General features: G+C 47.0%; 1 protein-coding gene across 1 annotated transcript; it reads left to right on the top strand.

Moving 5' to 3' along the window:
- The first annotated feature begins 6953 nt into the window (after window positions 1–6953).
- Window positions 6954–8362, top strand: LOC123441555. The gene is made up of 3 exons (XM_045117939.1): window positions 6954–7100; window positions 7386–7990; window positions 8123–8362. The coding sequence occupies exons 1-3, from the start codon at window positions 6954–6956 to the stop codon at window positions 8229–8231; spliced, it is 861 nt and encodes a 286-aa protein (XP_044973874.1). The 3' UTR covers window positions 8232–8362.
- Window positions 8363–10741: the final 2379 nt, after the last annotated feature.

Below are 10741 nucleotides of genomic sequence, written 5' to 3'. Positions count from 1 at the left end.
CTCTTTCAGTTTGTCAACTGAATTGCTTGAGGACAAGCAATGCTTTAAGCTTGGGGGAGTTGATACGTCTCCATCGTATCTACTTTTCCGAACTCTTTTGCCCTTGTTTTGGACTCTAATTTGCATGATTTGAATGGAACTAACACAGACTAATGCTGTTTTCAGCAGAATTGCCATGGTGTTGTTTTTGCATAGAAATAAAAGTTCTCGGAATGACCTGAAAATTTACGGAGAATTTTTCTGGAATTAATGAAAAATACTGGCGCAAGAATCAGCAGGAGAGGTGGAGCCGTGAGCCCAGAAGCCCACCAGGTGCCCCCCCTGGCCGCGCCTGGCAGGCTTGAGGAGCCCACGACGCTCCACCGCCTCCAATCTCAGCTCTATATATTTCGTTTTGTACGGAAAAAATCAGGGAGAAGGATTCATCGTGTTTTACGATACGGAGGCGCCGCCACCTCCTGTTCTTCATCTGGAGGGCAGATCTGGAGTCAGTTCTAGGCTCCGGAGAGGGGAGATCATCGCCATCATCATCATCAACCTTCCTCCATCACCAATTCCATGATGCTCTTCACCGTTCATGAGTAATATCATCGTAGGCTTGCTGGACGGTGATGGGTTGGATGAGATCTATCATGTAATCGAGTTAGTTTTGACGGGGATTGATCCCTAGTATCCACTATGTTCTGAGATTGATGTTGCTGCTACTTTTTCATGCTTAATGCTTGTCACTAGGGCCCGAGTGCCATGATTTCAGATCTGAACCTATTATGTTGTCGCCAATATATGTGTGTTTTAGATCCTATCTTGCAAGTTGTAGTCACCTACTATGTGTTATGACCCGGCAACCCCGGAGTGACAATAGCCGGAACCACTCTCGGAGATGACCATAGTATGAGGAGTTCATGTATTCACCAAGTGTTAATGCGTTGGTCCGGTTCTTTATTAAAAGGAGAACCTTAATATCCCGTAGTTTCCATTAGGACCCCGCTGCCACGGGAGGGATGGACAATAGATGTCATGCAAGTTCTTTTCCCTAAGCACGTATGACTACATGCGGAATACATGCCTTCATTAGATTGACGAACGGGAGCTAGTTACTTATCTCTCTGTGTTATAGCTGTTACATGATGAATCACATCCGGCATAATCATACATCACCGATCCAATGCCTACGAGTCTTTTACTACTGGTCCTTGCTACGTTACTTTGCCACTACTGTTGTCACTCCTGCTACTGTTACTTTGCCGCTACTGTTGTTACTTTGCTGCTATTGGTTACTGTTGCTACTGCTGCTATCATACTACCTTGCTACTGATTCTTTGCTCTAGACACTAAATCTTTCAGTTGTGGTTGAATTGACAACTCAACTGCTAATACTTGATAATATTCTTTCGCTTCCCCTTGAGTCGAATCAATAAATTTGGGTTGAATACTCTACCCTCGAAAACTGTTGCGATCCCCTATACTTGTGGGTTATCAGTACACAGCCCGCCGGCAGGCTAAGATCTCGGCCGCTTCCGCGTCCCAGACGTTGCTGAGGAAATGGCTAGCACCGGCAAGGAACGCTCCATTGTGATCACGCAGCACTGCTCCGCCACCACCCTTAGTACCAGATTTTGTCATTGCGCCATCCGAATTGACCTTTATCCACCCTACCTCCGGCACTTCCCATCTCTGAACATTCATATTTTTTGGCAGGCCCTCGGGCCGCTCATGTGTGTTCCTCCACTCTTGTAACAGAGCAGTAACAGACTCCAATATCGCATGTGGAGTAGCAATCCTCTTTCCCTCCCTTGCTTCGTTCCTGGCCAGCCAAAGCCCGTATGTAGCCTACACCATTGCTTCCTTCTCGTCGTCATGGACACCGGCAAACCATTCCAGCAGCCAGCGAGATAAGGCGCCCTAGGAGTCGATCTAAATCGGTGGGGTTCTCTGTCAGAACTGAGCTGAACTGAGCCAGAACTGAGCCGAATGTTGGCACGTCCAAAACCTGTGAAGTATAGTTTCCTCTCTGCCGCACGCAACACAAAAAACGTCGGGCTTAATTCGACGCCGATGAAGTTCTGCACCCACCGCAAGGCCATTTCTAATCATCCTCCACATATGAATTTTTTCTTTTCCTGGAACATTTGTGTCCCATAACGCAAGGTAACCCTTATGTTTATCCATCGAGTTCGAGCCCTCTGGCTGTCCAGATCTCGCTCTTGTCAAGGACACCCTGAGATGGTAAGCGGACCTCACACTGAACCCCCCCATTCTTTGTGTAATTCCATGCCTCGTAATCCTGCATATTTGGGCCACCAACAGGAATTTGCTTAATATCGGCCCGTCCGATTCCGAGAACATGGCATCCACCTTGTGTGTGTCCCAACACATCCCCGAACTGGTAAGTAAGTCGCCAACTCTAGTGATACTTTGTATAAATTCTTGTCCCAATGGCTTCATACTTCCTCTCCGTGGTATCCAATTGTCATGATGAATGCTGATACCCACTCTCCAAATCAACCCCTCCCTTAATAAGTCTCTCCCGTGCATAATGCTCCGAAAAGTATATGATGCATTTGAAGGACAAGTGGCTGACAGTATCGAGTGATCAGGGAAATACCGAGCTTTGAGCACTCTTGCCACCAGAGAGGATGGAGCTTGCAGAACACGCCAGGCTTGCTTCACCAAGAGAGCTTGATTGAATGCCTCCGGATCCCGGAAACGAAGCCCTCCATCCCACTTAGGTGCACACATTTTGTCCCACGAAATCCAGTGCACTTTCCTCTCACCGTTCATTGCTCCCCACCAGAATTTTGAAGAAATAGAAGTCAGGTTCCGGCATATCTTCTTGGTTAGGTGAAAACAACTCATGGTGAAGGTCGTTGTGGCCTGAAGGCCAGATTTGATGAGAACCTCCCGCGCAGCTTTGGACAGCCCCTGTCCTTTCCAGCCAGTCACTTTACCTTTGGAGCTTTCCGTAACATACTTGAACGTTCCCTCTTTAGACTTTCCAACTAGTGTTGGAAGTGTGATAACCTGGCTCTGATACCAACTTGTAACGCTTAGATGCGCTTCTTTCCATTTTGTAGCCTCGTTCCCTAAATGCGGCCCTTTCCGATTTGGGGAACGAGGCCCCAAAATGGAAAGAAGCGCATCTAAGCGTTACAAGTTGGTATCAGAGCCAGGTTATCACAGGAAGCCCTAAGTAACGCTCACTAAGAGCCTCTGAGTCAACTCCTAATACTTGTTTTAATTGGACCTTTGTCTCATCCTGGCATCCCCTCCGAAAAAGACCGACCATTTCTGCAGGTTAACTCTCTCTCCGGATGCCTCTTCATAGTTAGTCAATATCTCCCTTAGTGCCACCATATTCTCACTGGATCCCTCTAGGAATACTATGCTATCATCGGCAAACAACAAATGCGTGATATGGGGGCCAGTGCTCCCTAAAGACACACCCTTGATTTTATGCTCCTCCTGAGCTTTCTTTAGCAAAGCTGAGAAACCCTCAACGCAAAACAAAAAAAAGTATGGTGAGAAAGGGTCCCCTTGCCTTAGACCCCGAGAGGGTAGGAAGCTCCTGGATAGACCACCATTAAGTTTAATGGAGAAGCTCGCAGATTTAACACATCTCATAACCATCACAATCCACTCACGAGCAAAACCAAATTGAAGAAGGATCTGCTCGAGAAAGGTCCACTCGACCCTATCATAGGCCTTCATCATGTCAAGTTTTACCGCGCATAGACATTTCTTCCTCTTTCTGGTCCTTATCGCATGCACACATTCATAAGCTACAAGCACGTTGTCCATAATAAGACGCCCCGGGACGAAGGCGCTTTGCTCCTCAAAGATCAAAACTGGAAGGATGCCTTTGAGTCTATTAGCCAGCACCTTGGTAGCTATCTTGTATAGCACATTGCAAAGGCTAATCGGCCTGAATTGGCACAACAAATCCGGAGAGTTTACTTTGGGAATCATGACAATCACAGTGGCATTAAAGGAGTCTTGAGTCGCTGCCCCACTTAAAAAATCCCTTACAACTTGACACACATCTTCCCTCACCAACCGACCAGCGTCGTTGATAGAACATGGTCGGTAAACCATCATGCCCTGGAGCCTTAGTTGGCCCCATTTGAAATAGGGCAGCCTCAATTTCCTCATCGGCTATTGGAGCCGTTAACCTCATGTTCATCGCTTCAGAAACCAGCTGATCAATATTTTGTAGCAGTGCATTGGCTCCTACCGATCCTTTCGACGTGAACAATTTCTCATAAAAGGAGGCTGCAAGTTGTCTCATCTCCTCATCAACTTTGCACATAGAGCCATCCTCTCTCCTCATCGCTCTCACCGTATTCTTCCTTTTCCGATGTGATGCCCTGTTCTGAAAGTATTTCGTGTTCATATCGCCCGCCTTGAGCCATTCAACCATAGATCGCTGCATGTACATCACCTCCTCTCGCTCGTAAATCTCCCTAAGTTTCTCCTCAATATCCCGAGCCTCAGTAGTGTACCCCGTCACCCCAGCTCTGGACTTCGCATCCACCAGATCAACTTTCAGTCTTGTAATCTGCCTCCTGACTGAACCAAATACACCTCGTGCCCATCGCTGCATATTTCTTGTGACCTTTTGCAGCTTCTGGCAGACTGCAGCAAGTCCATGGTTACCCAAGCCAGCTTCCTCCCATGCCTTAGTGACCATACCATCATACTCTCCATGTCTGGTCCAAGCCTCTTCGAATCTGAACTGCCCACTGCCCCTGGCGACTTGGCAAGGAGCTGTCTCCTGCACGCGCACCGGGATCGCTTGATGGTCCGACTCCTGAGTCATAACATGTTCAACAAGTGTTGCTCGAAAGAGCTCAAGAAAGGAATCAGTACAAGTAGCCCGATCCAACCGTACCTGAATGTTATCAGTACCACTCCTTTTGTTCTCCCATGTATAAGGGTATCCCGAGAACCCCAAATCCGCCAAGCCGCAGTCAGCAAGGCAATCACGAAAATCCTCCATCTGTCGGAAGCTCCGCGTGTTCCCTCCAATTTGGTCCGTGTGAAACAGCACTTCGTTGTAGTCACCTATGCAGATCCATGGAAGATTATCCTGTGCCCGGAGGAAACGTAAAGCATCCCACGATTTTTTTCCTTAGCTCCGTCTTGGGTTCTCCGTAGAATCCAGTGAATCTACAAAGCTTCCCCTCCCACACCATCTCTGCAGCAATGAAATATTGGCACCATGGCCTCACAGTCACTTGAACATTCTCTCGCCACCATAAAGCCAAGCCACCACTCTTCCCATCACAGTCCACCGCCATCCCATTCGAAAGCCCCAGACTCCACCGTATCCTTTCCATTGCCCTCGCGTTCTGCTTAGTCTCGCTGAGGAACACCACCACTGGATTGAGAGACCTAATCAGGTCTCTTAATTCTCCCACTGTCGAGGCCAACCCCAATCCTTGACAGTTCCAGGCTAGAAGATTCATGGTATCCGGCGGACCTGCACAGCAGGGTCCGTCGATGAAACATTATCCCCGGAGATGCGGTCAAACACTGTAGACGTCTTGCGTCTCGTATCACAAATGAAAGCACCCTCTGGACACTGCCTACTCGAGTCATCCTTAGCAATCCAAACCCGCTTCGGTCCCCTCTTCCTGTTGTCACGAACAAAGGCAACATGTGAACTTCCCGGCATGCGGGAATGTTTTTTAATCGCGCCTTCTTCACATAGGTACCCCGTTTTTTAATTGCGCATTCTTGACTTCCATGCAATCTCGTGTCCTTCCTCGCAGAGTTAGTGCATGGCTCATACACGCTAGCTTTACCTTTGCTCCCATGGTCTTCCACCCATGATTCTTGACCCTGCTGACGTTGTCCCAATAGTTTGTCGCGCAGGCCATGTTCTCTCCGCTGCTCAATACCCTACCGAAGATCACCTTCTCCTCGCGTTGTAGAGTTTTTCCCCCTAAGCTGGATGTTGTCCTCGCCCTACCCGATCTCAGTCCCACGCGAGTGCGTGAGTCCGCAGATCGCATAAAATCTGCGTGTAAGTTACGCTTTGTTGGGGCCTCCCTTCTACTGCCATATTGGTTAAAACACCCGTCCTCGCTGTCACCAGTACACCCAGCTCCGGAGCTACTATTCTTGCTAGTCGTCGGGCCTCCCACATAATCCTTTCCCACCTTGCTCTTCCCCGGTGATGCCCTCAGCCATCCACCCCATTGAAAACCTGAGTCCACTGGCGGTTCACAGATACCATCCACATGAACTAATCTTCCACATTGAAAGCAGAAGTGCGGGACTTTCTCATATAGAAAATCATACCAAGTTCCAACCTTATCCTCCAGTGAGGTTTTAAGGTAGAACCCTCTCACCAGGGGTTCGTGAACAGAGATCTTGGCTCTCACTCTGAGGTGAGCACCTCTCGCTATGCCTTCATTGTCACAATCAACTCGCACAATCTCACCCAGCCAATTACCAAGAACATTGCCAAAAGTCTCCGTCCGCCTGGCCGGTGGTAGATCATTAACACGAACCCAAATATCTACTTTATCAAACACCATCTCAGATGGCCTGGTATCCCCATCACAGTTCTTCAAAATCACCACACTAAAATCAAATTACCATGGTCCATTATTCATCACATGCTTCCAATCACCTTCACTTCCAAAGTGCACGCCAAAGATATTTCCTCCAAGTGGTCTGAACTTTGCCTCCCTATGCAACCCCCATGCCTTTTGCATCGTTCGCTCCAGTGCAGTAAAGTTCATCCGTCGTGGGGAACACACCTTCCCCACCGCCGGCCATCTTGAATCCTTTGGGAACGCAGGTTCAGGTTCTTCAAAGACAAAGCTCTGGGCTTCCTTTTCCATCAGCAACATACCTCCAAGTCTCGCCACAAACTCGCTGCAGGATCCGACATCTTGCTCTCCGCAGGGGATTTGGAAGATCCCTGACTAGCCGATCTAACCGTTATGTGCGTCACCGGCGTGGCTGCCGCCCCTCCCGTACCTAGATGGGGCGCCTCCTTTTGGATGGCCTCCCCTTCCGCCAGAGTGGATGATCCTGCTGCAGCCTTAGGAGTAGCCGCCGTCGCCGCCTTCACAGATGCCATCTTCGCCGTAATCCCTGCCATCTTCTCACGCGCCTTCTCTGCCATAGACTTCACCCCTAGCAGAGACAGGATCACCGTCGATCTGTGCACTGGAGAAGCGCCGTCGCCCTCCAGGACACCACCGTAAACCCACCACCTCCGATAGTCAAAACCCTAGCCCTAGCACAGGAAAGCGGTCACCATGCAATCGCCCCCTGTCATCCTAGAGTTTCGCTCCGTGGTGGACCCCGTTTCCTTCGCTATCAAGTGTTGGTTGCTACTTCTTTGTTGCAAATGAGGTTATAATAAGTAGCAATTGCGATGCGCACGCGAACGCACAGGATTTCAGCATCGCGTGGCCGCATGCTTGCGTCTCAAACCTCGTAGATTGCAACCGTGCGACACGCTTTTCAGTGCCACATCTCACCGCCGGAGCAGTAGGGAGTTCCACCATCTGCCTAGCTACGCATCTCGCATTCTCGCCCTCATCTCTCATGGCACCCCAGCAGCAACTCCTCCTCCTGCTACTGTTAGTCCTCCTGGCCTCGCTGTTGCCGCGGCCGGCCGCCGCCGACGACGGGGCCGCTGGGCCACCGCCTCCACTGGTGAAGCAGTTTTACTACTACTCTCCTCCGCCGCCCTCGCCGTCTTCTCCCACCGGCCCGCCGCCGGCGCCGCCGACGACGCCGTGCAACTGCCAGCAGATGCCGCAGCCCACAGCTTGCAACTGCCAGAAGATGCCGCCGCCTGGGATGAACCACCACAGCCCGCCGGCCGGGCACCACTACGGGTTCCTGTCCGGGTCCCGGGTGCAAGCCGGGGGGCGGCTCCATCCCCGGATACTCTGCGCTGTTGCCGCTGCACTTCTGCTTCTGTGGTGGTGCTAGTCACTCGCTGCTGTGCCTCTCAGATCCATATGTGCGTGCTTACTGCTGTGCTATGACATTATTACTTTTATTTGGAAGACGTTATCACTTTACTAGGCATGTTTATTCGGGACAGAGGAATTTTATCAAGTTTCTGTGAGAATTACATTGTTCATTTTTTTAGGCAAGCTCTTGCCATGCACTCACAAATTCTGGAGGGCTCGATTAATCTGGGCATATGTACGGATTTGGTTGTTGCAATCTACAGTACATTTGATGAAGTTGATGACTGAAGATGGTATTGATGACATGCATGCTCTGTATCAACTTTGTGTTTGTAAAAGATGGTCTGCATTTTCGCATGCAAATGGTTGCAACTTGTTTGCCTACTTTCCTTTGTATGAAGAATTCAGCACGAGTCGAATTGTCCATTGTCTGATTCCTGCAATTCTAGCTTGCATACCTGTATTGGCCTGGGAATATGGACTTGTTATAATGCTGTTTTAATCTTTTTAATCAGAGCATCCATTAGTTCCTTCCAGCGCTAAGATTTCTTTGATAGTCGACAACGAAGGAGTTGCCATAACATTCATGACAAGAATTGCTATAACTGAAATGTCATCTTCAACCGTTAGCCTAATTATCTCATGACAAGAATTGCTATAACTGAAATGTCATCTTGTATCCTACTGCTGGCGATGAAAGTGCTAGGAAATGTTAAGGTTTCTTCGTTCTGAACTTGGTGTTACTATGTTAACCTGTCCAAGCCTGCTATTGTTTCAGTCTATAAGCTAGCCCATGGCTAACTTTGTTACGCTAACAACATAGATTTATCTACCTCATGTATGTGTTTTGGTCAGGTGTCTGATCACCAATGGGGCAAATGGTGCAGTTCATACTTATGTGTGATGGATTCTATTAGTTCAGCAGTCAGTATTTGTGTCACGAACAACCAAAAGCTTATTCATCTGCTCCCAACCTCCGTGGCCGCTGGTCTACTCTTGAGCTGTCAACGCCTTCCTCCCGGATCCAAGTGATTCGTGTCAAGAACAATTTCAATATTTTCTTGATGTATTTTCATAAGTAGACATGATCAGGCCGGGGACTGTTCTAGCCTTGGAGGTCTGGACGGCTGGCGGCTGGCCTACGTATTCTTGTAATTTGTACTGCAATTCAGTCTTTCTATTTATACTACTGCTATCTCTATTCCTAAATGAGCAGTTGGTACGTCGTTCGTTTCGTACCTGTAAAGAATAGTGTAATGAACAGTACTGATGTTATTGTTGCATTGATGAATGTACATATTTACATCTCCAGAAGAGACGCGTCACACATGCGCGACGGTTACAATAGGCACTACTAGAACGACGCGTCCGTAGCACTAGGACGCAATCGTTCAGGAGAGAAACCGCATGTCGGTTCCACGGGCAGAGATTCTATTTAATTAAAGTAATTAATTAAATCATAACACTCCACCTAATCTCTGCTTTACTTATTCTTGTAACATCATCATCAACATCTTGATCATCATCATCATAACTAATCTCCTCCAAAAAAAACATGTAGGAAAATATGAGGAGATATGTACAATATGTCATCAAAACTCCTTCCAAAACCCAGTGGAAAAATAAAGAGAAACCGACATATCACAATGCATGTATTACTATTGCCTCATTAAAAACCTTCCATAAAAAACCATTTAGAAAAAACTTATGAAGGAAAAGAGCACAATATCCAATATCTAAAATCACAAACAGATTATCATTCAGGGATACACTCCCCCTGAACTTTGCAAGTTCAGAAGTCGTTTTATATCAATTCCTTCGATACACTTCTCAAATGAAGAACTTGGTAATGACTTTGTAAACAAATCAGCAAGATTATCACATGACTTCATTTGCAAAATATTTATCTCCCCAGTTTCCTGTAACTGATGGGGATAAAATAGCTTAGAAGAAATATGCTTTGTAATATTACTCTTTATATAACCTGTTTGCATTTGTGCAATACATGCAGCATTATCTTCATAGATAATGGTGGGTGATTCCAATGATCCAATCCCACTTGAACTTTCAAGAAAGTTTATCATTCTGTGAAGCCATACACATTCACGTGATGCTTCAAACAAGCAATAATTTCAGAATGATTCTGGACGTAGCCACCAAAGTTTGTTTTGTCGATTTCCAAGAAAAGGTCGTACCTTCACTCAAGAAGACAAAACCAGTCTGTGATCTGGCATTATGAGGATCGGATAGGTATCCAGCATCACAATATCCCACCATGGTCTTATCTTGATTTTTTGATAGAACAAACCAAGATCTTTGGTGCCTTGAAGATATCTGAAAATGTTCTTCACACCAACCCAATGCCTCTTAGTTGGTGATGCACTGAATCTAGACAATAAATTTACTACAAATGATATATCAGGTCTGGTGCAGTTTGCTAGATACATTAGCGCTCCAATAGCACTGAGGTAAGGGAATTCAGGTCCTAATACCTCTTCATCATCATCCTTAGGTCTAAATGGGTCTTTATCTGTATCAAGAGATCTAACAGCCATTGGTGTTTTCGATGGATATGCTTTATCCATATTAAATTTCTCAAGAATCTTTTGGATATAAGCAGACTGGTGAACAAGTATTCCTGAAGGAAGATGTTCAAGTTGTAAGCCCAAACAAAACTTAGTCTTACCTAGATCTTTCATCTCAAACTCTATCTTAAGATGATTACTTGCCTCATGTATTTCTTGTGTAGTCCCAATGATGTTCAGATCATCTACATACACAGAAATAATACAAAATCT

Source organism: Hordeum vulgare, chromosome 3H, assembly GCF_904849725.1.
Source record: "Hordeum vulgare subsp. vulgare chromosome 3H, MorexV3_pseudomolecules_assembly, whole genome shotgun sequence".
Taxonomy (NCBI): Eukaryota; Viridiplantae; Streptophyta; class Magnoliopsida; order Poales; family Poaceae; genus Hordeum; species Hordeum vulgare.
This window is presented reverse-complemented; position numbering and strand designations above follow the sequence as displayed.

Coding starts and splice junctions, on each gene's coding strand:
- LOC123441555 (XM_045117939.1), top strand. CDS start 6,954: ATGTGCGTCACCGGCGTGGCTGCCGCCCCTCCCGTACCTAGATGGGGC. Junction 7,101..7,385: donor TCACAGATGCCATCTTCGCC/GTAATCCCTGCC, acceptor TATAATAAGTAG/CAATTGCGATGCGCACGCGA. Junction 7,991..8,122: donor TGTGCCTCTCAGATCCATAT/GTGCGTGCTTAC, acceptor TCATTTTTTTAG/GCAAGCTCTTGCCATGCACT.